General features: G+C 42.1%; 2 protein-coding genes across 16 annotated transcripts in view; both read left to right on the forward strand.

Annotated features, from left to right (window-relative positions):
* The window catches only part of LOC116044564 (R3H domain-containing protein 1), a 45,758-nt gene extending 24,281 nt beyond the window's left edge, over positions 1 to 21,477 (forward strand). For 4 of the 15 annotated variants that reach the window (XM_031291856.2, XM_031291858.2, XM_035998401.1 and 1 more), the window contains 19 exons: positions 1,076 to 1,216; positions 1,482 to 1,590; positions 1,794 to 1,889; positions 2,371 to 2,396; positions 2,688 to 2,741; positions 3,592 to 3,824; positions 5,525 to 5,794; positions 6,356 to 6,510; positions 6,918 to 7,031; positions 7,947 to 8,294; positions 8,481 to 8,607; positions 11,541 to 11,698; positions 12,026 to 12,207; positions 14,814 to 14,917; positions 17,070 to 17,251; positions 17,892 to 18,054; positions 19,074 to 19,171; positions 19,389 to 19,473; positions 20,450 to 21,477. In XM_031291856.2, the coding sequence (XP_031147716.1) occupies positions 1,076 to 1,216; positions 1,482 to 1,590; positions 1,794 to 1,889; positions 2,371 to 2,396; positions 2,688 to 2,741; positions 3,592 to 3,824; positions 5,525 to 5,794; positions 6,356 to 6,510; positions 6,918 to 7,031; positions 7,947 to 8,294; positions 8,481 to 8,607; positions 11,541 to 11,698; positions 12,026 to 12,207; positions 14,814 to 14,917; positions 17,070 to 17,251; positions 17,892 to 18,054; positions 19,074 to 19,171; positions 19,389 to 19,473; positions 20,450 to 20,766 (2,962 nt within the window). In that variant the 3' untranslated portion in view covers positions 20,767 to 21,477. Of the gene's footprint in view, positions 1 to 1,075; positions 1,217 to 1,481; positions 1,591 to 1,793; positions 1,890 to 2,370; positions 2,397 to 2,687; positions 2,742 to 3,591; positions 3,825 to 5,524; positions 5,795 to 6,355; positions 6,511 to 6,917; positions 7,032 to 7,946; positions 8,295 to 8,480; positions 8,608 to 11,540; positions 11,699 to 12,025; positions 12,208 to 14,813; positions 14,918 to 17,069; positions 17,252 to 17,891; positions 18,055 to 19,073; positions 19,172 to 19,388; positions 19,480 to 20,449 lie in introns of those variants that run through there. The other 11 variants (XM_031291852.2, XM_031291851.2, XR_004896564.1 and 8 more) reach the window with 10 other exon arrangements.
* A 669-nt stretch (positions 21,478 to 22,146) lies between these two features.
* LOC116044587 lies at positions 22,147 to 25,476 on the forward strand. Its single transcript, XM_031291910.2, has 3 exons — positions 22,147 to 22,521; positions 23,459 to 23,553; positions 23,675 to 25,476. The coding sequence occupies exons 1-3, from the start codon at positions 22,287 to 22,289 to the stop codon at positions 24,617 to 24,619; spliced, it is 1,275 nt and encodes a 424-aa protein (XP_031147770.1). The 5' UTR covers positions 22,147 to 22,286; the 3' UTR covers positions 24,620 to 25,476.
* The last annotated feature ends 1,333 nt before the right edge of the window (positions 25,477 to 26,809 follow it).

Here is a 26,809-nt window from a genome sequence, read left to right on the forward strand (position 1 = left end):
TTTTCCTTCAAGCTCAAATATTCTTCCAAAGAGCTCTATAGAATACGAGCGCAGAATGCTCTTTTAGATGGGCTGTGCTTGATGTTACACAATTAAGACGAACAGCTGTCGTCATTTCAGCTGATCTATAGAGTATAGCCCTGTTTGGATGTATCGCATCAATTTTAAAGCGGAGTCTATGATCAGACTTTTGGCTCTGCTCATCAAATTCTCCGTTTAGTGTCTTTGGAAGCAGTGGTGGAATGTACCTAAGTACATTTACTCAAGTACTGTACTTAAGTACAAATTTGAGGTACTTGTACTTTTACTTGAGTCTTTTTTTTCATGCCACCATCTACTTCTACTCCACTATATTTCAGAGAGAAATATTGTACTTTTTACTCCACTACATTCACCTGACAGCTTTAGTTACTAGTTACTTTACAAATTAGTAATTAAGTACACAAAACACATGTAGTTTTTTAAAATACGATGTTTTATTATACATTAAACTACCCAACAGTATTTAGACCAGCTGAAATGATGAGACGATTAAACACTTAGGTGATTGACGGAACTGTTTGGATCGTTTCCAGTTTCTAAAATATGAGGATTTTTCTGCATTGAGTACTTTTACTTGTAATACTTTAAGTAGATGTTCCTGATGGTACTTACATACTTTTACTTAAGTAATATTTTCAATGCAGGACTTTTACTTGTAACAGAGTATTTTTTACAGTGTGATATTAGTACTTTTTACTTAAGTAAAGGATCTGAACACTGCGTCCAACCCTGTTTGGAAGTATGAAATGTTAAGTTTGGATCACCATTACCAATTTAGTCATGTTGATCTCAAATAACAGAGGGCTTTAAGTTCTCCTCTAGTGAACTCTGACGTGCTTTGAAACATTTCTTAAAACAAACCCAAGAGCAGATATATCCTTATAAGGTAAAACAACAATGGACTCCTACCAGATAAAACAGGCGAGCTTTTCTTGCTTAACTCCTCATTTCAGACTGGGATTGCGACTGATGTTTTTTCTCCGAGCATATCAATTTCACTTAAACTTTTCAACCATGTGTGTGTCCCTCCTAGAAGCCAAAAGAGAAAGTTCCCACCCATGACGTCCTACCACAGGATGCTGCTACATCGGGTAGCAGCCTACTTTGGCATGGACCACAATGTGGACCCCAGTGGAAAGTCCGTGGTGATTAACAAAACCACCAACACTAGAATGTGAGCCTCTCTTTGGTCTTTTGGTGATCTTCTTCCAAGTTTACTGACCGTATTAGAGTAAAATCATTATATGAATTATATTATTATCAGACCTCTCATTATACTACACTATCGCTTAACTAATTGGTGGTGAACTTTTAGCTGTTGCAATCCGTTGACAGATCAGTTACGTTCCTGCCCTGCTTGTTGGTTAACATATGTTGCTGTCTGCATCTGCCTGAAATTAAGCTGGCACTAAAACTCTTGTGAAATCCCCCACCGACAGACCCGATCAGAAATTCTCAGAGCACATCAAGGATGACAGGGCAGACGATTTTCAGAAACGCTACATTCTAAAACGAGACAACTCCAGCTTTGATCGTGAAGACAGCACGGTAGGTGTTTGTGTGCGCATGTGTGTTTTTCACCAAGCTGTCACTTTCATTTCTGACATGTTGGTAAGAGTGGGACAATCTGGCGTCCCTGACATAGCTGCTAAAGGTGTGTGTGTGTGTGTGTCTGTGTGTGTGTGTGTGTGTGTGTGTGTGTGTGTGTGTGTGTGTGTCTGTGTGTGTGTGTGTGTGTGTGTGTGTGTCAGATTCGAATGCGTTTGAAGGCTGACAAGAGGAGCAAATCGATGGAGGAGAGGGAGGAGGAGTACCAGCGAGCCAGAGAAAGGATATTTGCACATGATGTGAGAGCCGTTTGTGTAGGCGGGGTTGGGGAGCGGGGGGGGGGCATGTTGCACAAATCTTTGTGTCGTTTCTATTCATGTGCAAATTCAGTAGATTTCTTGCTACCAATTACCACTGCTGGATTTATGAATTTCTAGACTAGGTTCCCTCTGATGTGAAGCCAAATAAATAAAGTCCAATTTATAACTAGACCTGTAAGCGGGTACACCGGGGTCCAAGCACCTGTCAATGCAACAGCATTTTTATTTCTTTTTATATATATATATATATATATATATATATATATATATATATATGTGTGTGTTGATAAATTGATCAATGCTGTAGTAATATTCATGAGGATTTTTAATGCACAGAGCCATGAAACGTGGTTTCCAGCAAATGCAAAGAGAGAAGCGTTCAAGATAACAATAAGAACAAACTGTCCTGTGAATTATCAGCACCACTGGAATTGACTGTAACTTTCATTTCCACCCACAGGGAGATCACTTCATACTAGATAGAAGGTAAGTCGTACTATGCCATTAATAACCACTGACTTTGCTTCACCTCTCATTGAGCAATAAGTTTGGTTCAAAAAGAGCTAACATGGATGATGAATTGTCAGTTAATTGGCCAGAGTAGAACCGATAGATCCTTTTTAAAGTGTAACTAAAGCTCTACTTTAAATGATGTTCTATCACTTTTATAGTGTTCCTGTCAGAGCAGCAATTAGCGTCAGCTCTGTCATGTTTTTAAAATGGTGGATATCTCATTTTGTCAGCGCCTGTTCTGTAATACCTCTCTTCTCCCTTCAGTGCTCAGGATGAAGGCGCATGCATGAGCACCCAACAGAGGCGGCAAATGTTCAGGTAGGTCCGCCCCCGCCGCACATCATTCAGCTCTTTCAGAGGCTGAACCGCAGGCAGAGAAAACCCTTTGAATCGCCCGTCTGCCTTAATCGGCGTGCTGATCTGAGGATTTGTTTTTGCTGCTCAGGAAAGCTTCTGTTAAATAGGATTTGCTGCCCATGTGGGACGGCCTGTTTCAACCAAAGCTTGGCAATTATACCATGTTTGTTGGGAGAATATGCGGTCTTGTTATAGCTACATCTACATTGCTGAATATGGTCCAACAGGAAGACCACAGGCCATATTTTTTTTAAACAGTGTTATGCAAGGTGTCTGGTTTTGTTTTGTGTTTTTTCCCCCCCCACTTTTTCATGTGTAATTTTGTGGCAAAAGATTAACTTATTAGTTACTTACAAATTTTAAGATTAGAGCTGAGCAATTAGACAATATATAAGCAACTGTTTTGATAATTGATTAAATTGAAAGTCATATTTAAAACCAAAAATGCCAAAAGAAGTCTGTGGTTCCGGCGTCTGAAATGCAAATGCTGTTAAATGTTTTATGATCTAAGGCTAAATGTCTTCGGTCACAAAAAAAGCAATTTAAACATGTCAACTTAGTGAATTTGTGATGGACATTCTTTTACTATTTTTTGACAATTTATGGCTCAAACGATTCATCAAGATGTGTGTGCAGGTACTGTGATATGATCAGTGATGTAGCTCTTTCTGATTTAGGACACGTTGCAGAAGTTGGGTCTACACTATTTAGCATTTTTGAGCGTGTTACATTATAGATAGAAACAGAATTATAAAATAAGATTAAAATTAGCATTAAATATTTTCAAATCAAATGCTCTCTCTTTTTCCAGGCTACGGGCCGGCCGGTCAGGCGCCAGCCGGCAGAGCAGCTCCGAGACGGAAACGCTGCCGCGGCACGGCGAGCCTCGGCCGTGGAGCAGCACCGACAGCTCGGACAGCTCCAACCGGCTCGCCCCGCGGCCCCCCATCACAAAGGCCAGCAGCTTCAGCGGCATTTCCCCCGGCCTGGTCCGAGGGGACAGCACAGCCAGCAGCAAGAGCACCGGCAGGCTCTCCAAAACAGGCAAGAGGGATGGAGGGAGCTGGAGTAGAGCTGTACTACAATGTTTAGAGACTGATTTACCTCATAATGTCCTCACTTTGTTTTAAATGAAACCGTGAAAAAATACCTTAGTGAGGCCGCCGTAAATACAAAAAAACTGCATCTACTTGCACTTTCAACATGTAGCAGTCAATATTCTGCCATATATAGTTTTTTATTGTTCTGTTTTTCCGAGGAGAAACCACCTCTATGTTTTTTTCAGATTCAGCTGTTTTCGTGATTGGTTGTTTTAAAACAAGGCAGATTACATTGTACAGCTATTTTCTGATTGTAGATGGAAGGATTTCTCTCACGTGAATGTAATTCAGTCATTCATTCAGTCTCTCAGAGATGGGAGAGGAAACTGTGTCCCAGCATGACGAAGTATCCTAATTGGATAAATGAGGAGCAAAAATAGGCATTTTGCATATTGAGCTCCAAGCAAACTCCTCTGGCATTCAGGGCTTCTGAGTTGTCTTCAGAGCAAATGTTTGTTGCCATTGTTAGTAAAGTCTGTGGGCCGCCTTGTAGCTGGGCAGCTGTCAAAATTAATGACCGTACAGCAGCACGGTGATGGAAGAGGCCCTTTAAAAAGTGTTGTAGCAGCAATAGTGTAAAACCTAGCGGTGAGGAGTTACTGCAGAATGTACAAAGTATAACTGAGATGCAGTTAGGGCTGCAGGTACTTACTCCACAATATGATACATTTGTAACTAGATTGGCTGAGATTAGAGGAAAGTGCTCTTTACTGTGGATTTGTCTTCTTTATCTCAGTGAATGCAGGGTAGAAGTCCTTGGTTGGCCTCTGCTCTCCATTTTGTTTACCGCCACCGTTTCTGTCTGGCGTTTTTCTCTTCTTGCCAATCACCTGGTTATTTATTTTTTTACACAGAGGTGTAACAGCAGCAGCAGCAGCAGGCTTCTTGCCTGAGCAGTTTTTTAAGTTGTTTACGAGGTGGCTGGCTGCCCTCACTTTGTGTTTTGGGAGTATAAGTTGAGGAGACATTTTTCCTGTGCTGCCGTGTTCGGCTGCATTTGCCCTTCGCCTAAGCCCTTAAATAACATCTCTTGGAACAGGCTGCACGCCATCTCTCCCTGTAAATAGGAGCTTATTTATGATGAAAGTAAAATTGCTCTCAATCAACTGAAATGAAACATTTATTGTTTTTGCCTGTATGATTTAATTTTGACATAATCTTTCAGTTTTTTGGTCAAAGTCATGACATTTGTCATTAATTTTCCCTCATTTTAAATCCAGTGGTGGGAACTGAATTTACTCAAATACTTGGGTAAAGTTTTAAGGCACTTGATCATTTCCATTTCCTGCAATTGTAAATTTCTAAACTCTTCTAAACACTAGATTGCGATGCCAATCCCTCCTCCCAAGAAACATCTTTGTACAATCGCCATTTTACACGCCATTCGGTAATTATACAGGGAGAAATCCATAACAGACTGTGCACAGATACCAATTTCTCCATCAACAGTTGCTTGTGCAGCCACCAGAGAGGTTGCATTATTAGCAAGACTGCTTCATTATCACCACCAACTCTATTCACCCACTTGAATAACTAGCAAGCTGAAAGCAACACGTTAATGCTCCTCCTCTCAAAAGCTATCTTGAAGTCATTCTGGGAGACGTAGGAAGAATATTATAATCTCATTGTTTTGCCTTTCCTCAGGTTCAGAATCGTGCAGCAGCGTCGGCTCCTCGTCCAGCTCTCTGTCCCGTCCCCAACTGCCTCTTCCAGTTTCAGCCCCGTCCTGGTCCAACATCCCCGGCGCACCCTTAATCCACATAGCCGCTGACACTAGAGGCTCTGGACACCCTGAGATGATCAAGAGCGTCCCGTCACAGCCACCATCAGCTACAGACGCAACAAACTTTTACGTGTTGCCGCTGGAAGCCTCAGGGATACCACCCGGCAGCGTTCTGGTCAACCCACACACAGGTGGGTGATGGGACACCTCCATGCGAAGATGAAAAGTTTCAATGTAAAAGTCCATCTCATTAAAATCAAAAATCACACAAAGGCACAGGATTTTGTTCTTGAGGCGGTGACCCAATCTCAGCCTGCTGCATTAAATCAAAGCAAAAAAATACATTTTCATGTCTTGTAATTTTGGTTTACTAATGAATTATCCATGACTCGGGGACAGAATTATAGGTTGGCATGGGGCTGCACTCGGTTTGTCTGTCAAATTAGTAGTCAGACCAGAGCACGCTGATCAAAATGCACTGAACAGATGGGAGAAATGTGTAAATATTCATCATGGGCCAGTTGTACACTTTTGAGCTGCAAACTGAACTTCAAATGCTGCCAAGGTTGTTAATTCCTGTTGCCTCTCTCTCATGGACCATGTTTGGGTGTGTCCCTCCCTGTCACCACGAGCATAATTCAAGTGTTTCCTTTTTGTATGATGATTAAGTATTAGTGTGTGTGTGTGTGTGTGTGTGTGTGTGCAGTTCACATCACTGTGGTTTTTGGTCTCTTATGAATTAAATTTGACAGGCAAGCCTTTCATCCACCCCGATGGCAGCGCCGTAGTTTATAACCCGGCCTCTGTCGCCCCCGCTGCTGGCAGGAACCCACAGCAGGGGAAAACCCCACAGCAGCCAATCCCTGTCCCGACACAGCAGCAGCCAACCAATCACCTCCACCCTCAGGTCAGTGGGGGCGGGGCTACATTTTTCAGCAGGACTCATTCAAATTTGAAATCCTGTAAAGACTCCAGTGTTGTTTTTTCTAACTCTCTCTAACCTCACTAACTTATTGTGCTGAAATGGGAGCTGATAGTAGGATGGTAGGAGCTTCTCTAAGCTATTTAATTGACCCATCGACAACCCCTCCAGCAGCACCAGCCAGTGTTACCTGAGATAGTGTTACATTCGCCAAACCCATCAGTCAGTCCTCATCCTAAAGGCCTTTTTCTCTTGTTACATTAAAAGTGAAAACCTAAACAGGTAAAATTCAGTAAAATGGTCAATTGAAGCTCCCACCATTTTACTGGCGTCCTTCCTCCAGTCTCATCTCCTGTCCCTCTGTCCATTTCTTCTTCTTCTTACCTCCTCAGCCGATCTGTCCTCCTCTCCAGCTGTCCTCTGAGCCTGTTCACAACCCAACGGTCTCGTATCCTCTTCCTCCTTCTCAGTTCCTGCCCATCTGTCATAACCAACAGTACACTGTGGTACAGAACTCCTTTTTTTCCATTTTATTATTCTTACCCCTTCCCCGCTCTCCTTCTCCTGTCAGACCTGGCTCATTAACAGTTTATTTCTAGACTTTTCTCTGAGCAGTTAAATGAATAAATGAAACTCTGACACAGATGTCCAGGAAGCTTGTGTCGAGCTAAAGAAATACTGTGCTCTATTTTGACTCAGATCTTCATACTGTATCTATTTGCCTTTTTTAATGAGCTCCTTGATTAATTATCTTCTGTGATATATTTAAAATTTAGATCCATTATTGGCCCCATATATTATATTCAATACTACGTAGCAAGCAGAGTTTGCTATCCGCATTCAGTGTTTTTAACAGGTTTGGCTCAACAAGATTACTATCAATGGTGTCTAAAATCAAGCATTATCTCACCTTTTCAAACTTCAAAACACCTTATTATTCCCCCACTTAACTATTCAGTTTGTTTTATTGGGTGGGAAGGTGTATTTAAATCCAGCAGGAGCCGGTACCCACATATATAGATCGTGCATTCACTTAACCTCATTTTTGACCTGGTTTTAGTGAAAGACATGCCTCTGTGACTAATTATGCCTGTGGAAAGTTCCATAAATATTTAATTCATCACCAGATGTTAGCGCTGAATAATCCATGACCAAAAACACTACTTTTCCAACATGTCAGAAATGACCTGAACTGGCGTGCGGTGGTGATGCACATAAATAGTTCACTTTAGACTCTGCTGGTCTCTGCAGACCTGGGTCAGATTTAAACTCTCCGTTTGTTTGAACCTTCATTTAGCAAGTGGCTTTGATTCAGCGCTTAGCTTAGAAATCATCTGACTGTCCAAGGCGGTCGAACTGTACTGATCCAAATTCTGAGCACATTGAGTAAAATGTGTTTTAACACTAAATTCTCTCTCCAGCCTGATGCCCTCAACGCCCAGTTCAGTCACATGACTCTGGCGCAGCAGCCTCCCGGCAACAGTGGGGCTTCAGCTCCGGACGCCCGCCACTATCCGGCTGTATACCACCACCACCCCTCCCAGATGGTACTGCAGGGAGCTCCGCAGCAGCAGCAACAGATTGCTAGCTACATGGTGGCAGGGCCATCAGGGGGACCCCCAGGGGTGCTGCAGGGTCAGCCTGTCCCGACCCCAGGCCCCAACCACACCTATCCCAGTTCCACCTCGGGCCCTGCTGCTTTTTCTGGATCCACGCTGAACCAGCAGCTGCTCCAGCAACACACCTACATCCATCAGCCTGTCCAGCAGGTAGGGACGTCTAAAATCATGCTAACTGTTCCAAAGTGTGGTCATTTGTCAACCGCGGATCACTCCCGCAGTGGAAAACCAGCTTTATGACTAATCCTTCATTTCTCCTCTTGCTGGGAAGTGGATTCAAACGGGATTGCTGATCTGTCACACAGTCCTTGAACTCGTGTTGTGTGTCTCTTCCAGATGTCCGCGTGTTACTGCTCTTCAGCCCACCACCCCCACTGCTCCAGCCAGCAGCAGCACTACCGGCCCCCCGTCAACCCGCTGTCCTATAACTGCCCCCAGAGCCAAAACCTGCCCCAGCAACAAGGTATGCACACGGTCGTTTTAAAGAAGATCCATGTTTTTTAACTGGTAAAAGTTGTTTTTATAACAAACACACCTGCATGCCAAAGAAATAGCAGGTTACCCATCTTTTCTCCAGTTTTCTGTGATAGACCAAAGCTTATTCAACTTCTTCAAACATGGCTTTGAAAAAGTTACACGGTGGATCTAAAGACAAATCAAAGGATGTTTTAATCAACGAGGTCTGCAGTCTCTGATGTAAAGCAATGGATTTTCCTTGATTTTTCAGACTTCATGTTGCCAAGAGCCTTGCTGCTAAACAGATAGTTTGACTTCTCACTTTCAGCTCTTAGATAGTATTTATTTGTTGTTGTTCTTGTATGTTTCTTCACAAGGGAGCTATGCCAGCCGCAGTCTGACTGCTCTACTGAAGGACAAATATTTCTCCCTTTCTTTCCTCAGTTTATTCGTTTTTACGAGTTCAGATGTCTGCCCGGGAGACATCCACTTGATTATTCTGGTGATTCCCCCCCCCCCCCCCCCCTTCACCACAGGAGTTGAGATTGTTAGCTCCTGCTTAGTCTTTCTCACACACGCGCGCACACACACACACACACGCTGGTGCACACACACGTCTCTGTAAGTGGCTGCGGCACTATTCTGTCATCTGTAGGCTGCAAATGCGGCTTCCCTGCTGGGGACCCGGGGAACAGACAGCGGACAAATGAAGCTGACCTACAAAAGCAAAGGACAGCAATTATTTCTCAGGGAAACAGAAAAAAAATGACTTCAGTGCCTCGTTTCTCTTCTGTTTTTGCGTTAATTAAAAACAAAGAGATATATATATATATATATATATATATATATGACCAACTAAAGGTAAAGATAGTGTAGCCGGTTCACACATAACAAAAAAGTAGTCAGTGGGAATTCTCCGATGGCGCAGTCAGGGTCCGCAGAGAAACGTATGTATGTACTTGTGTTTACACTCTTTGCTGCGGCTTCAGTCATGGTCATTAGGATTTGTCTTCCTTCCTCTTTACCGTTTGGTGATGCCAGAGTTGATTTGTCACTGCCGGGAAGAAAATGCCACAAACCCTACTTTCAATGGAAGTTGCATGAAAGAAATGACAATTTTTTCAAGGAATGATGGGAAAATCCTGAGATACCTCACATTTTGAATCATACTAGCAAACAATTAAAACTCTACATAAAATATGCACATGCAGCCAGGTTAAAACATTGGACACTGGATATAAAGCCTGCAGTATCTATTATGGGTCAGATGAGTAGGGCTGGGTACTGTATTCAGTACTTTTTAGGCACCGACCGATTGCATCTAAAGTATCGAGTATCGAAAAATGCCTCGTCATTCAAGTTTCAATACCTAAAAAGTAAATCTCATCTGCGTTTGTGAACAAATAAGCATGCAGCATGCTTCTACCAAGATCTAATAATGTTTGTGATTGGCTGTCTAACTTTACATGTCGCAGAGGCAGGCAGGAAAAACTCTACGTTACGCACAGAGACTGGGCTCACGTAGTAGGAGCTGAAAAATAAATCAAAAAGATTTGTGCCGTAATGTTGTAATTTCTTTTTGTTTTATTAAATTGGTATCCAAAAAAGTATTGTTTAGGAACCGGTATCGAAGTCACGGTATTGTTATCGGTACCGGTAGAAATATTTTTGAATGATACCCAGCCCTACAAATGAGGCAGGTAGATAGTCAGCTGCCTGGGCCTTTCAAGACAGGATTCCTTTTCATCTTAATGGTTTTCAGGCTTTGAAGTATGATTTAATACCAAAGAGGAAGCACACTGAGTCTTGAGAGGCGGGATGCGGGGCCGGGACGCTGTCTGAGAGGCCTTTATGAATCTCACAGTGAACCGGTCTCTTTTTCAGCCCCTCGCTCCTCACATGCAGGACATGCAGTAATCTCACCATTGCTAGACGGTCGGCACAAGGCGGAGGAGGATGGAGCGTGTGCATGCAAAGCAAAAACTTCCTCCTAATTGGTCTCAGCCTGTCCTCACTGGATGGCTCAAATCCCTAAGATGCACAGACAGGCATAGGAAGGAATTTCCGAAGTAAAGAAGTCAAAATCGTCCCTCATCTGCTGGAATGGAATAAAATGGGGTGCGTTTTGATATTACTGTCATTTCATGCTTGGTTTGTGAGTGAAGGTGGGAGATGAGGCTGGATAAAAATAGTCCTCCCCCTCTCTGTTCCTCACTGAGCACTCTCATTGTCTCATTGTACTTTTCTCCCAGGGCGGCAGACTGTAAAGACACCTTCACAAAAGGACGTCCTCTCCTTTGTCCCTTGGAATACCGCATGTGTGTGTGTCACGAGGGACCGTATTTTCAAATGTCTCTTTTTGTCACCTTGACATTTTAGTGTCTGAATCTCCCCTTCCCCTCCGGCGAAGAATAAGCGCCTCCATTTTAGGCCTTTTGGAAAATGGACAGATCCGTGTGTGTCATCTTCTCCCGGCGCTCTAAATGGGTTTTTAAGTAGTACTGGAGAAATGTGTTCCCATTCTCCATTTACCCCTGAACCTAATCACTCGTTGAAGTGGAAGTTGTTTTTTGTTGAGGCGAAGGAGCGGTTGGTCCACTCAGGTTGCAGGTTCAGGCCACTGCAGGCTAAATCAAATATATTGACTTTCTCATTTATTCCGAGTGCCTCAAACCTGCTTAGCTGTAACAGCTCTACTCCCCGAGCCAAGCTCAGACTTCGACAATCTTTGAATCTCCTTCTTTTGTTCTCCTACAAATTTCCCTTTAAAAAAAAATCTATAAAATCTTGATAAGCAAGCTTTTATCAGTACTGTCTCTGGCTGTGTTTCATAGGAGTCGTGAATATTAATTGCAGTGTTGTGTTACCATCACTGTGTTCCTATCAGGAGTCTCTTTTCATTCGGTCACAGCGTTGTGCCTTTTTCTAATTTTGCCTCAGTGCACCAAGCCATGATGCCAAACCCAGCATCCAGCTACCAGACCATAGTGGGCATGCAGCCAACATCCACCGTCGCTCTCACTGGCAACCAGCAAAGCAATATGGGTAACCAGATGCAAGGCATGATGGTCCAGTACCCTCCAATGCAGTCTTATCAGGTATTTAGATGACGAGATGCCTGCAAGCTTTCCCGTTGAGTGTCAGATTAATATTAACAGTGTAAAGATGAAAAAGAGCATGCAGTTCATTTTGGTATGAATGGAATTTGTTGTTCTCAAGACCATTGTTGTTCTCAAAGGAGGCTGCTGGTAGCTCTTTATTCTTGTCAAGACACAGGAAGAGAAGAGAGCTTCCAAAATAAAAGCATGTGCCTGAGATTAATGGAGAAAACAAACTTTTGAGTTATTCGTCTTTTAACAGTAAGGAGAATACAAAACAAATGTGTACATGTTTAACCGCTGTTTTCCAACCTTTTTTTCCTGCAGCAGGTCTCTGTGCCACAGCAGACGTACCAGCAGCCAGTGTTTGTGTCCTGTCAGCCAGGACAGGCGGCGGTGGCTGTTGCTGGCATGCAGCCCTGCTACAGCCTGCTCCCCCCTAACCAGCACACCACCATGAGGTACCATCTCAGGTTAAACAACACGGACACTCTGCAAATGTTCCAAAAGTAATGAAACAGCATAATTATGTGATATATCAAGTTATTTTTTTCAAATGTGAATGGAAATGAATGTACTGTACCAGCATCAAATGCAATAGAAAGAGCATGTGACTCACCAAAGATAAAAGATGGATGATTTTCTTTTCTTTTTATTTATTCTTTTATTGAAACAGGAAGTCTCATTGAGATCAGTATCTCTTTTCAAGAGACACAAGAATGAACACATACAGTACAAGCATGCACAATGTACAATGGTTACACATTATTTGAACATCCATCCATGTCAACTCTTGGAAAAAAAAAAAAAAAAGAAAATGCATTTTCATTTTAACAGTTTTCAGGGTTCATACGTTTTGAAAAAAACTGGAAAAGTTATGGAATTTGAAAAATGCAAATTCCAGGCCTGGAAAGGTTTTGGGAAAATAAAAAGACTCAAAGTTTTGGAAAAGTCATGGAATTTCTTTTAACACAGCATATATAAAAAAAAATTTAATAAAAAATGTATTTCACGTCGTCTTCACCTCACCGTTCTATTCGGGGCGCGATATTACGAATCCCACTATGAACCACAAAAATTGTCATTCATTTTATTGTTAAACCTCTGAGGGTAAACTTTAACACAGATTTTTATTCTTATTGTATAATGTCGACTGACATTTTCAGGAATACATAGTCATGGAAATTTGCCAAAAAGTCATGGAAAAGTATTGGTTAAAATGCGTATGAACCCTGAGTTTTTGTAACTCAATCCGTTTTAAGGAGCCCAGTATGATATAGTATTTTAGATTTAAGTTTAAGTTGTTTTATTGCATAAAGATATTGTTCAAATGCAGCAGTGTACATGCACATCAATTCTTTGATATATGGGAGCAATTAGTTTATTGCACATTTTATGTTTATGATTTCTTTCATAAGCCAGTTTCAGTGATCAATTCAAAGTCTAAAATGTAAAAAAAAGAGTTAATGATGTTTTCTGGTTCGGCTTTTTTTTCCAGAATGAAGTTACGTTTACACTGATAATAAACTTACTTTGATTTATGTTCATCCTTTTATAATGCCAGTTTCTAATAGCTGAAGTTGCTTTAATCAGGTTTAGGTGAAATGATTAGCTTGCCTGTGGATGTACTTTGTCCCAGAAACCGATTTGCAGGTACTAGCTGCTGTTTCTCACTCCTAAAGGTGCCTCTTATTTATAGACCTAACAAGCATGATGAGTGCTTCCCCAAAGCACTGCCGAGCCAAGGTCATCTTTGTTCACTGTGGGGGGGGGGTTATTAGTACGGTGCTTTGGGTGATGCTTTTCGGGTCTGCGTATTAGTGATGAATGTCGACTCTCAAAGAGCCCGAGTCGTCGTCCTCCATTACTGCTGGTGCCGAGTAGTGGTGAGCGCTGTGCGCTCTCTCTCATTATAAGCTGATTGATAGAACTAGTTCACAGAAAGCAAAACATGTAATTAGTTTCTACCTCCATGGACCCAATCAATCTGGATACTGGTGAGGGGGAGCACTACTGGGACCATTATGCATGCTCGTATACATCAACACCAGACATGAAACAGACATGTACTGTAGTCATCACCTGCAGAAGAACAATGTGCACACACACATACATACACACATGAGAGGAGAGGTCACTCTCTCTTTTTCCCAGCTGTAAAATGAGGCTGCTTTAGTAGGGCAGTCAGTGTGGAAATGATTTATGTGTCAGTGTTCGAACGGCTCAGTGTTCTCCCGTGAGGCCCGACTGTCCACCTGCAGCCAGCTTTTTCACCATCTGTACGCGAGTCCCTGCAGGCAGGTTGCTTACTGAGCAGAGCACCTGCTTTGCAGATTGACTTAAAGTTAAATTTCAAATTTAATACCCCCAGCTGAAGTGTTAAGATCGCTGAGCTTCTGGAGATTTACGTCTGTGCAGGTTTGGAAGTGCTGCTCTGATCACTTCTAAGGTGTAAGCATCGTATTGGACTTCTTTTTCTTGAGGTGCTCGGGCTTTGGAGTGCCAGAAGCGCTTCTGCTGACAAATTTGGCAACATTTAAACCTTATACAGGGTATGATCTACCCAGTCATTTTCTGCTGCTTATCCAGGTGTAAGTGGTGTTTAATGATGAATTAATGATATTATTAGGAAGTATTGGTATTGGGGCTGCAACTATAACCACCTAACCATCATTTATATTGTCGATTATTTGCAGATTAGGTTTTTTATTTTTCTATACAAGACAAACATCACAAGTTGATGGCATCAAATTCTGTTTTCAAAGCAACAGTCCAAAACCCAAATACATTCATTTAATATACTGTAAGACGATAACTAGCAGCAAATTCTTACATTTGAGAAGCTGGAACCATCAATTGTTTTGCTTGAAGAATTAAAACGGTTAATCACTTGCAGACTATCAATTGACTATTAGCTGCCGCTCTAATTGTTCTATACTGCTTGAGTACTGACAAAAATGTGATGGAAATGTCAATAGATTAATGTAGATGGCTAACATTTCTAGGCCTTATCATCCCTACCCTATCACCTTTTTATACAAGTATTAAATTGTGCTATTAAAAAAAACGTTTGAACCCTGTTCTAAAACACTTTCCTCTGTGTGTTCATTCACAGTTCAACAGTGAGTTTCCTGCCTGCCCAGATGATGGAGCAGCTCCAGTTTCCTCAGACCTCGTCCCCCTGCGTCTCCCAGCAGCACCCAGGCCAGCAGTATGCAGGTACGCTCCCCTCCGACGGCCAACCACAGCCCAGTCCGAGGACCAGATTTAAACACATAGCGATGTGCAGCAGCATCACTTTTCAGTCTCTGACATTAGCTGCCCTGGAGATTCCCCACCACTGCCAGCACTCCGACATCCTTCATATTCCTCCATATCTCAATAACTGCAGAATGTATTCCTTCACAGCTACCACCCGGGCTTCATAATGAAATAATCTTCCCTGGGTTCACTTTGCAGTTGTATGTGCGTCGGAAGCATGATTAGATTTACACTCCGGATTTTCAAAATGAGAGAGTGAGGCGTGGTGATGACGGCTCCCTGGAGTGTGTGTATAAGTGAAAGTGATTTGCACATCCATCCTCCTCTTCCTCTGAAGCTGCACGGAGATTAAACAGCCAGTAGGTCGACCACTGCAAATGTTGTGTTGACAACAACTTCCGTCCAAATGTTGTTTTGCATCTTTGAATGATGTCGTTGGCAGCTCCAGTGTGAGTTATGCTCCAATGGTTGTATTGGGATATATTATTACATGGTTGGGCACGGGTTAATCTAATTTTAAGTAAAAAATAGTCCTAGTTTCCCTACTGTCCTACTCCTAAATGATGATTCTAAATGAACAACTGCTTTCTGTTTACTACAAGACCATCATATGTAAACTAATTCATGCTTTGATATTGTTAATGCAGTACAGAAAACATGAGGTGAAGGCATTTCTTTAATAAGTTAATATCAGCAGATATATGGACCTTGTTGATATGTGTAGTTGTAATAGATATATAGGTAAATTGGGAGATAGATAGTTGAAACTACCAAAGATAGATAGATAAATATTTATTGTCATTGCATATATTTACACAACAAAACTTGGTTGGAACAATCCAGTTTGCAGCATTAAAATACAAGATAAAATATGAGAGATATGCACACTCTCACCCACACCCACACACCTCACTCATGCCCATGACCTATACATATTACCCATGATATAAATAAATACTAAAAAAATATATAAATATAGGGAGCAATGAACACAAAAGTCAATGCGTCATTATTGCACAGAGTCCATTATTAATGGATTAATGGAATGGTTCTATCTGCGCAAGTGTTTGTGTGTGTCTGTGCACGTGAGTGTGTAGTCGGGGGCTGGGTGGTGGTGATGGTAGTGATGGGGGTTGATTTCCGCAACCTGTCCACAGCTCTGGGAAAAAAAGCTCTTCCATAGCCCGTGTGAGGAGACCGCTTGAGTGGATGTCGCACAGATATGGGAGGGGTGAAATAATATAAAAATAAATACTAAAAGTCGCCATAATAACCTTTCTCCATCTTTTCCTGTGTTGCCTGTTTTGTGTTGGCCTTTCGAGGTTTCACAGAATCTCTGTCCAGAGGCCCAGGTGGGGCAGTCTCCTTACTAATGACCTTTATTATTCATGCCTGATTATTATGGGAGAGCAATGGAGGGAGCCATCATTTCCAGCCCGTCAGTAATGAGGTCAGATGAAGGTTTCGCGGCGGCCTCACCTACAGCGTCACCAGTAAACATTTTTAATTGGCTAGGCCGGGGCCAGAAATAATCTGCAGATTAAGTCCAAATATCCATTGTCCTTGCTACTGTTGTTGGGTAATAATTCATAAATCAACATTGGCGTTGGCTGTGCAAAGTTTCCAATGTGATTTTCACCTAATGCGAGCTTTATGTAAACAGAAATTAATTAGGTGGAATATATATTTTTTGAATTGATGGAGCAGAAGGTTGCTTCTCAACCTCCGATTGTTTTTTTTGGTGGGGGGGGGGGGTTTAAGTCACGTTCATGCGTCACAAACTAATAAGATAATTGGATTTCCCGGATCATTGCAGAAGGTTTAGCAGCAAAATGGTATGGACTGTTATTGCCGCTACGGATGTGCCCTTATAATCAAGGCACTTAAAACCTAATTGCTCTGGGGCTAACAGTGTGAGAGCGGTGTTTTCACTGATGTGTAGCTAAACAAAAGTGCTGAAAGAGAGCTTTTGGGCAAAAAAAACGGATGTAATGAATGAAAATAAGTTATATAGTGTGTTTTACCATGTCTGCATGACCTGATTTGCCTCTTGTCAACACTGTATTTCAATTCCAGCTTGTGTTATTTATTTATTTTGGTGTTTGTGCAGGGTTGTTGCCCCCGGCCCACGGCAGCGGCATGGTAATGCTGCAAATGACAGCGCCCTCCTGCCAGCATCCCCGGGCTCCCTCCCCCTGCCAGCGGAAACAGCCCGGCCACAAACACTCGGGCCCCGAGCACCAGCGCAGCCGCAGGCCTGCTGAGCTCCCCCCACCTCCAGACAACACCCAGGTACAAACGCTGCCCATGTGCATCGATTAGGCAAAGACAGTCACTCAAAACAATACCACTTTTCAGAGTTTCAGAGTTAAAATAAAACTGCATTGTTGTAATGTCAAGTCAAACATTGTATTTAACCTTTTAATAACCTTGTTGAGGTTGTCTTATGGTTTTGAGAAGATTTAATTAGCTCAGTGGCCCAGAGGTTTTGACTTGACAACAATTTCCAAATAATGTCAACTTAAATTATAAATCTGCTCAGGTAATGTTTGCCACATAGGACAATACAGTATGTGTCAGAAAGTTGTCGCAAGAAAGCCAGTTTAGTTTGGTCGTCTGAGTCTGACAATGACGCGAGAATTGCCAAATGCGGCCTCCGTGGCGCTCCAGGCAGGTTAAATGTCGTAGTAAATAGGCTCTGCAAATGAAGTCAAAGCTGGCGTAACCTGAAAATGAGAAGAAAATAGTCCTTAGCATTAAGGTGTAATGGTACATTAGGGGGACTAATGTGGATGAAACGGTACATTAAAGCAACAACTTGAACGACAGAACTGACGAAAGAGAGAAATCGAGATTGTTGCCTTTTTTTGAATGAAAGTGTTTGTGTTCTTCCCCATTTTCTCTCACCGCACCGCCGGTGTGTTGTGTGTAGAGCAGCCTGCCCTTGTCTCCGGCACTCACTCCCTTGCCAGGCCAGCCACCCAGCGTCAAGGGCCTCCCATCAGGCATCTCGTCCATCCCTGTCATGGCCAACCCGCACCACCACCACCACCACCACCCGCCGCTCCCTACAGCCTTCTGCCACAGTGGACAAGGTCAGAGACACATGGGCCACCAGGGTGTTTACTCACTCACAGACTGATATAGCAGGCTCATCAAAATGTATGCAGTTGTATTTCTTAATCCTGAGTGTGCAAAGATTTTTTGCAAGCATGGTCATTTTATTTTGTAGAGAAGTTATCACGCAAAATTTGATTTCATTTGAGCAAACTAAAATGTTGTGCTTAGTAAATTATCCATATGAGCATATAATGATAACCTCTCTCACTCAGTTTTACTCACTTGTCCTTTCTCAGCATCCCTGGTCTGTACACTTTCAGCTTAGCCTTGCCTCTCACTGAAGCTCACACAGCCTTGTACTGTGCCACAATTATAGCCAATTGGAAAATTGGAGTAGGTCATTTCTGATTGCCTGTTTTGTCTCCAGTCTGATTGCTACTATATTATCTGTTACTAAGGAGGTATGGAAGCAGTGGGACAATGGTAAGCAGCTACTCCACAGCCACAAATGGGTAGTTTATACCGTATTGGTTACATACCACCTTTAATAGCATGCTTTTAAACTGAAATTTAGCTCACTCTCTCCAACAAATGTCATATCTTAGATTGAAATTGCATTACATTTAGAGACACAGTCAAAGTTAATGTTTTTTAAGGAAACTCTAATGCCTTGGCTGTTTAAATGGAATTATCAAATTAGCCAACTAGCTGCTGTTGTTGCTTATCTGGCTGAAGAAGGCTAGCTACCTAAAAAGAGGGCTAGGCTGCAAGCTAATAAACTACAGACTAATTTACAAATTACATTTCAGTTCAGAAATGACATACTATTTAGCACAGAATACATTTTTGTTTGCTCAAATAAATAAATAAAAAAAAAATATATATATATATATATATATATATACACACACACACACAAAATGCATATCTTCAAATGTTTCATTGTTCGCTCAGGATCAAGGCCCACATCTAAGTCCATATAAACTCACAGTTTCTTGTTTCCACTGATGTGAAAATTCACAGTTTGTGCTAACTTTTTGGCTATGCTGTCTAGGTGAAGCACACTACTCTCTACTGGGCCAACCTCTGCAGTACAAACCCTCCATCAGACCTCCGCTGATCCACACTGCCCACATGGTGGCCAAACACCAGGTCAGACACACAAACACTCACCGCGTGTTATGCTTGATTTGAATTGGGAGGTTTTTCAGAGGCTTCTATCAGTAATCTAACAGTTATTTTCTGAGCTTGCAGTTGTAAAGTTCTTCCTCTTTATCAAAAAAAAAAAAAAGATATTACATTTCAGGTGAGGAAACATCCCTCCCCCGCCCTCCACAGATAACCTAACTGTTGTCCTCTGTCTCCTCAGGGTCCACTGGGGGTTTGGCGTAGCGGTCATGGGAGGAAGGCCAGCAGAAAATCTCTGTCTTCAGATCTCAGTGTAGGTGAAGCAGGTAATAGGAAGTCCAGAGGGAGGCTTGAGTTTAGTGAACATCGAGATAACAGCGGCCATTTTTAATTTATCAGAGCTTCTGACCGAAATTTGACCTTCCCTCTACTGTAAGATGCACCAAATAGAAATTTGGTATATTATGAAATGCTTTCTATACAGTTGTCTAGGAATTCAGACAAGCAGTTTGTCAAAACATGCAGTCCAGAGTGAAACATCAGGTTTTAGATGTCAATCAGAAAAGGAAATTCATCATCACGTGATCAACTCAGCTGCTGTGTAGTCAGTTTAGCAGATTTACTGAAATAACAGCAGGTTTTTGTTGTGTCAAAATATGCTTGCTGCGTTCCGCAGCTGTGGAGAAAAGCATCTGTTTGTGAATGTAAGCAGAATAAATTACAAACGGGGCGGAATTCACACCTGGCAGTGGAACCTGCAGCCCCGGCGGTATTGTGCCGACAGAAATGTGCTGATTATTTCAAATATGGCGATGTATTTTTGCACTTGCCGAGGTATTTTTTTGCATTATTCAGGTGCTCTTGTCAACAATCCCACTAGTACAATCAAAAGGAGGGGGGTCGTTCGCAGCCCAGCGTGTTTTGCATTAAGGCTCGGTGGAAAGTTCAACATTACAGCGCTGCCTCTAAAATGTCACACTTTCTGGAAATAAGAAAAGCAGCATTATCTTTAGACTGACAGTTTTTGAAAATATAACCTATCAAGAAACAGTAACAACACAAAATTTGAGTGATATTTGTATATAGGTTTGCTTGATCACACTGCAACAGGTCTGACTGACCTTCCACCGAAAGCTTTAAAGCTGACAGCAGCAGTTTATTGAAGCCTCCCGATGGTGCAGGTCTGAGTTTTCTCTTCACCCATGACAGTTGTTTTACTTACTGGCTCTGCTGCTCACAGTGCTCTCTGTGTGTGTGTGTGTGTGTGTGTGTGTGTGTGTGTGTGTGTGTGTGTGCGCGCAGTGAGCAGTCAGATCCTGGATGTGACAGATCCTCCAGAGGGGATCAGCTGTACAGACTCCCACCATCTCCTGGCAGAGCTCTGCAAAGGGAGCGAATTGATCCAGCGGCTGTCGGACCATCAGCCCCGGCTGTGCAACACAACCAGAGACGCTCCCAGCGGACACCTGGCCCCATACTCCATCTTTGCCATGCTACCCTCCAGATATGCTGTCCCAAGCACCGCGCTTCACCACAGCAGCCCCCAGGCAACCTTTAAACTCAGAACTAGTACCAGACACAAAGGGGAGCTGTGTGACTCGGACAAGGCCGGCTCATAGCTGCTAAGATCTTGGTGCATCTAAGGAGCGCCACATGAACGCACATCCAACCACCTGCCTCAGTCTGGACTCTCGGATCAAGTCCCAGACTCTGTCCAAATCAAAAAAACGTATCAAATGTTTGAAGAATGAATGTTCACTTTTACTTTATTTTAGTTCATTTTATCATTTTTCTGGCCAACAGGTCTGAGTTTTGTTTTGTTTGTGAAATGCGTCCGTGGCTACTGAGCTGGCCCCTCTCTATTCTGACAATCTCGTTTGCTGTTTAAAAGTGAATGTGTTTGGAGAGCTTTGGGTTACATTTGCCAGCTGTTAGTGACTCCACTGTGGCTCTTTTAATAGCAGGTGTATGAGTGTGACAGCACCATATCGAGCTAAACATACACACATTCTACTTGTTTCTGGTTCAAGAATGTTTTTGTGCCCACTTCTGAAAATTAGACAATTAGAATTTGGGGCTCCATACCATATTAATGCATTGAAACTGAGCATTCATATCAAAGTAAGTGTTTTATTTTATTTAACATTCATCAACAGTTCCGTCATCTGTGTCCTAGCCACTGACTCATAAAACTGAGCAGCATTTATCTTCCGTTAGTTACACAGGAATGGGTTACTTCTCTTGTATAACATGCTTCTAACAATAACATGCAGCAACACTTGTACAATTTGAGCCCATACAATAATAAACACTGAATAATAGATATACTACCTGAATTATTTAAAGTCACTTTTATACACAGTAAATGTTGGATTTGCACTGAAGTGATGAACGAGATGAAGATTTAATTAGTATCGGACAAGGCCTGGATTTTCTTTTATCGACCCCCCTCGTGCCTGTTTGTTGCACTCGGCCAGGCCTCTTTCTTTTATATTTAATTAAAATGTTTATATGCACAAGAAAAATGCAATCGAGTTTGTCACTCTACTTGGCTTCTTTTTTTGGGGGATTTTGTTTGTGTGAATCATGAGAGGTGTTCTGTGTCTGGTGTGGCTTTTCTTTTTCTTTTCTTTTTTTTTTCTTTTTTTTTTGGTTTGACTAATAAATGTTTGCACCACATGTGTTGACATAACTTTTTCCAATACTAAAAGGTGAGCAATAATCTAAAATTTGAGGGTGTATTAATTAATTATTAATTTTTTTTTTTTTTTTTTTTGGAGCAAGATATAACTTGATTGTGTGAAGAAAAAAAAGCATAATGAGGCAACTATGTGGAAAATGTTGCCTTAGGCTGGTATCTCTGTCTTTTGGGCATTGCAGATATATTTGCTCTGCTTAGCAGCCTTATTTCCAGCTACATAAATTAGCCATTTTGAATAAACCCTCTTCTCAGTCACTGAAATGTAGAGAAACAGAGACGCCTAGTGGATAAAGGCTTTTGATACATCTTCTAACCAACAGCTCCAAGAAGAGTGAAAGTGAAACTGAACTAAACCTTTGACTCTTTAGGTAACTGAATTTGTGTTTATAGCAACGGCGGAAGAGGTTGGAAAAAAACGCGCGTTAGCAGTTAGCTGCGATGTTTGCAATGCAAGGGTTCATGTCTACGGCTATAATGAACACCGACTCCTGGGAGGGAAATAGGACGGTGGTTGTGTCCGGTGTACCCGACGTGTTACCCGTTAGCAGGATGGCTGACAAGCTGACTATTCATTTCCAAAGCTGCAGGAGGAGTCGTGGAGGAGACGTCCAGGTAGTCACATATCCCACCAACATGGACGGAGTCGCTTTTGTCACTTTTGACAAAATTGAAGGTAAATTAACAGGGTAAAAGCTAACATAGGCTACAAGCTAATAGTATAACGTTACTGTGTGTGTGTGTGTAACGATAAGTAATAACTATTATTACATTTCAGTCACAGAGCATTAATATATATCCAGCCATTTTTCAAAACCAAAGAGGTCATTAAGCATCACTAACCATCTGGATCAAAAATATATAATTTAAAAAATAATGGTATTTTCTACTCTCCAATCAAAGATAGTGGGTGGCAGGAAATGACATATTGCTCAATTTGTACAATGTCAACAACAAAATTCTACTGTTGTTATGTTGATGTTTCCTACACTTTCTTACAAAGTAATGCCAAATGTTTTGTTTGTGTTCCAAAAAAAAAACAGCAAGGAGGTATATTCTGGCTACCTGGATCAGAAAATACAGTTGAAAATTAAGCAATTGATTTTGAAAAATTGTTTAGCTGCAAGAGACTGAATATTTTTTAATCCAGGTGGCCAGAAGAGTCGTTTTGGATATACATTCAGCATTCTCTGGGATTTTTTTCAAAGCTAGCCCTGTATTTATTTTTCCCATCTGTTTATTTTTTATGCTTAGTAGCTGTGGCTCTAATGTAATGGCAGTGTGTGAGGCTGCCTTTATCAGTGAATGGAAATGAAAATACATAAATGCCTTAAACCAACTATAGTCATTGTTAAGTATCTCCAGTTTTATGCTTAATTGGTTCCCATGGGAACCTATTATGCAATATGTAGCGAAGTGAAGTATAGCTCAAACATTTATTTACAACTGCTGCCTGGCTGATGAATGGATTAATTCGCCAAATTATAGTCACAGCAAGCCAGTATCAGACTGATGGATAATAAGTAGGCTCTGTGCTCTGATGGCATCATGAAACATTATAATGTGCACATGGGTGGAGACCATAGCAGAACACAGTACACTACTCTTGGCAGATGCAGAGAGGGTCGTGCGAAAGGAGCAACAGATCATGATGGACAACGAGTTTCCTGACGACGTCCTTCTTACAGTGTTTCCCTTCACTAGAGATGTAAGTATCGGTTTGGTTTTAAAGAAAACTTCATGAGAGTTTGGCTCATCTGTAACTTATGTGAGTAACAATTTTTCTTAGATGGTATAAATACTGATTCAGATATGCTCTTGTGCTGCAGGTGTTTTTATACGTCCCCAGTGCTATGGTTGACCTCTCTGTATTCGGCAGAGATCAATCAGCGCTGATTCAGAGTCTGCGTTTAGCTCACAGGTCGCTACGTTTCCAGCCTTTCCATCAGGAGATGAAAGCCACCATTGAAGGGCCTTTCGCTGCCGTCCAGGCCCTAAGACAGGACCTCATCTGCAGGGCCAGCCGGCTTAAATCCACAGTCTCAGCCCAAACTGCTGCCGCCAAACTAAAAGAAACTCCTCCTAATCCGAGGGTAATACCTCATCAGGAGTTTGTCAGCTCTGTAAGCTGCAGCGGTCCTAAAGCTAAGCTGGGACCAGCAAGCTCAAACTGCTTATCAACGCTGCTGCAGACTACAGGTGAGGCGACTGAAGTCCAAAGCCTGCTCTCCAATGCAAAAACTCAAAACGTTTCCTCAAGGCAAAAAGTTTCCCATGAGTGTTTGGCTGTCGGGAGCTTTTGCGACAGTGATAAAGAGGAAAGAAGAGATCGGTCAAATTTCGAAATGCCCTCAGAATATAGGACCGAGAGAACAAAGGTCAACCCCAGACAAATGCTTAAAACAGGGGTTAGATATTTCTTATCAGGCCAGGACCTGCTCCTAGCAGACGAAATATCAGCAAAACAGCCAGGCGAAGACAACATTTCCGAAAAACACCACAGCCTAGACAGGATTTCAGCAACCAAGATCAGAGAGAATCACACAGGCTCCTGCTACAGCAATACTGACTATCTGAAGGGATCAGATCAGAGCAGCTCAGTCTTCACTGCTAAGATCCTCCAGACCAGACTTACAAATGTCTCAACGTCCTCCAAGAGCAATACTGAGGATACAAAAGAGCTGTCTGCAATCTGTCCAGAGGATCAGGAGGATACGTGCATCTGGGTCGACACAATGAAACATTTGACAAGAAGGCGTTTGACAGATGCTTGAGAGGTCTTGATGTGTCCGTTGAGTGTGAAGGTAGCGACCTCACGCGGATAGTGTTGACTGAGAGGCAAACCTCCAAGACAGCCTCAAGAATCCAGCAGAGAAACCAGGAGTTTTGGCTGTCAATATTAGGAGTTCAACAGATCGACTACGCTGAGGAGGAGCAGCCTGAGAAACAGAAACTGATTCAAGTCTGCAATGATGTGAATTTCCTGTACACTAACGTGCTTGTACATGTTGGAGGATTCTTGCATAAGAGTCATCGGTCCTTCGGTATCGAGTCCCCTGTTCTGTAAGAGGGTGGAGGATAGAAACACTGTGAGAATGTCATACATGAAGCAAAAAGAAATTAATGTACTTTTATCTACGACCACAGGGTGGTGCAATTGTGCTGCATGTTGCCTTCACAAAAGGCATTTTGATTCCTGCGTTACACTCACACAGTTATTTTTCATTTTCCCTGGCTAATAATTAGAACTATAGTACACTTATAGAAGTGATTAATACTTTATCTATCATAATATATGTGTCCATTACTCTGAGAACTCTAGTGCTCTTATTAAATTATAAAACCCCAATGCTTTTGCTTTTCTCTTTGTTTCCATGGTGAAGCTTCCCTCCTGTTTATGCATGGGTAAATAATTAGGCCTTTAAACAACAGGTCTTAATCCAAACGATGTTCTCACAGCAGTAGGGATAAGTCTTAATTAACCTCCTCATATCCTTATTACAAAAGATAGGCTTCTAATTAAATAAACAAAAAAATGACAGACGACAACCTGTCTCACATAATCACATCTTCCTTTTCTCTTCCAGAGATTCTTTAATCATTTAATGGGAATAAATCATTTTATTTGAGGCATTTGTTGCGTTTTTTTGTTTTTTTAATCCGGTAAACTGAAGTCTTCATGGCAGACAGACGAAAGAAACAACTCCCAGAAGAGAACATAGTTTTCTCTGTTTAACATATTTTAATACAGAATTGAAAATGCACATTTCCACCATTGAGGATATATATATATATATATAGTATGTTCTGTGCTTGGCTGTGATATGCTCGATGGTGTTTTAAGCCCCCAACGGCTCCTTCCAGGCAGCGCTGCGACTGCTGCCTCCAAGGCACCTAACCCTAACCTTAACCCTAACCATAACCATAACCAGTGCCTAATCCTAGTGCCTTCCAGGCAGCGCTGCCTGGAAGGAGCCGTTGGGGGCAAAAAACACAGATAAACTTGTGATATGGTCATAAAGCCTACTGTCGTTTTGCTGTGATCAGAATCATGGACCCACATTGGACAGCAGGGGGCAGTATGACACTTTCTCCCATATGATTAAAAATAGAGACACTGTAGCTGCCATAGGCTCTCTATTATGGAGGCTGGGTTTGGCGAGCTGGGTGCAGATTGGCAGGCAAATTATGTCAGTTGGACGCCCCATTATACACCCTCTCCACACACACACACAGTGTTGCACTTTCACCAAGGGAAATACTGATCTGTACATGTGCTGTGTTAAGATGCTCAGTAAAATCATGTTGTGTGGAGAGCGTTTTTTTCTCTCTGCGATTATTCAAATTAGCTGGTTCCACAGCCTCGATAATTGATTCATTATGTAAAAAGAAGCCACACAACCATAATGAACACACACAGACAATCACTCATCTCCCAGACACACACACACACACACACACACACACACCGTGAGTTGTTACCATAGGAACATAGTGGGAGAGGTTGCTGAGCTGCAGCGCTAGGCGTTGTCAGGGGAAGCTCTCAAATACAATGAAAACATCCAGGAGGATGGAGGAATTGCATTACAGCAGAAGAACCCTTCATCAAAGATGCATAGAGGAGAGAGTGATGCCTCTTAACACCCAGGCCCCTTTGATAGCACGTCTTGAACAATTACCCATTATTTGGGTGGGGGCTGGAGTTAAAATGGAAAGGAGGGTCAACGAGCAGAAAGCATGAATTTGTTTTCCTGAAATGGTCTTGACGCTGGTTCTTTGTCCTCATTATGCATAAAGAATAATTAGGTAATTGCATTTTTGAATATATTAAACATGTATGACTTTCATGATGGAGGTCAAGAACAGCAGCAGGCCAGAAAAGGAAGCCTGAGTGTCTGTGTCAAGGATGTTTCATGGGGGATTGGGTCTGCTGTGTGTCAAAGCTGTGATTGAAATATGGATGG

Source organism: Sander lucioperca, chromosome 24 (assembly GCF_008315115.2).
Source record: "Sander lucioperca isolate FBNREF2018 chromosome 24, SLUC_FBN_1.2, whole genome shotgun sequence".
Lineage (NCBI taxonomy): Eukaryota > Metazoa > Chordata > Actinopteri > Perciformes > Percidae > Sander > Sander lucioperca.

Bases quoted from the DNA above. Each gene is read 5' to 3' on its own strand.
- LOC116044587 (XM_031291910.2), top strand. From the start codon at position 22,287: ATGTTTGCAATGCAAGGGTTCATGTCTACGGCTATAATGAACACCGAC. The intron at 22,522-23,458 runs GTAAATTAACAG...TACTCTTGGCAG, and splicing joins CACTTTTGACAAAATTGAAG to ATGCAGAGAGGGTCGTGCGA. The intron at 23,554-23,674 runs GTAAGTATCGGT...CTTGTGCTGCAG, and splicing joins TGTTTCCCTTCACTAGAGAT to GTGTTTTTATACGTCCCCAG.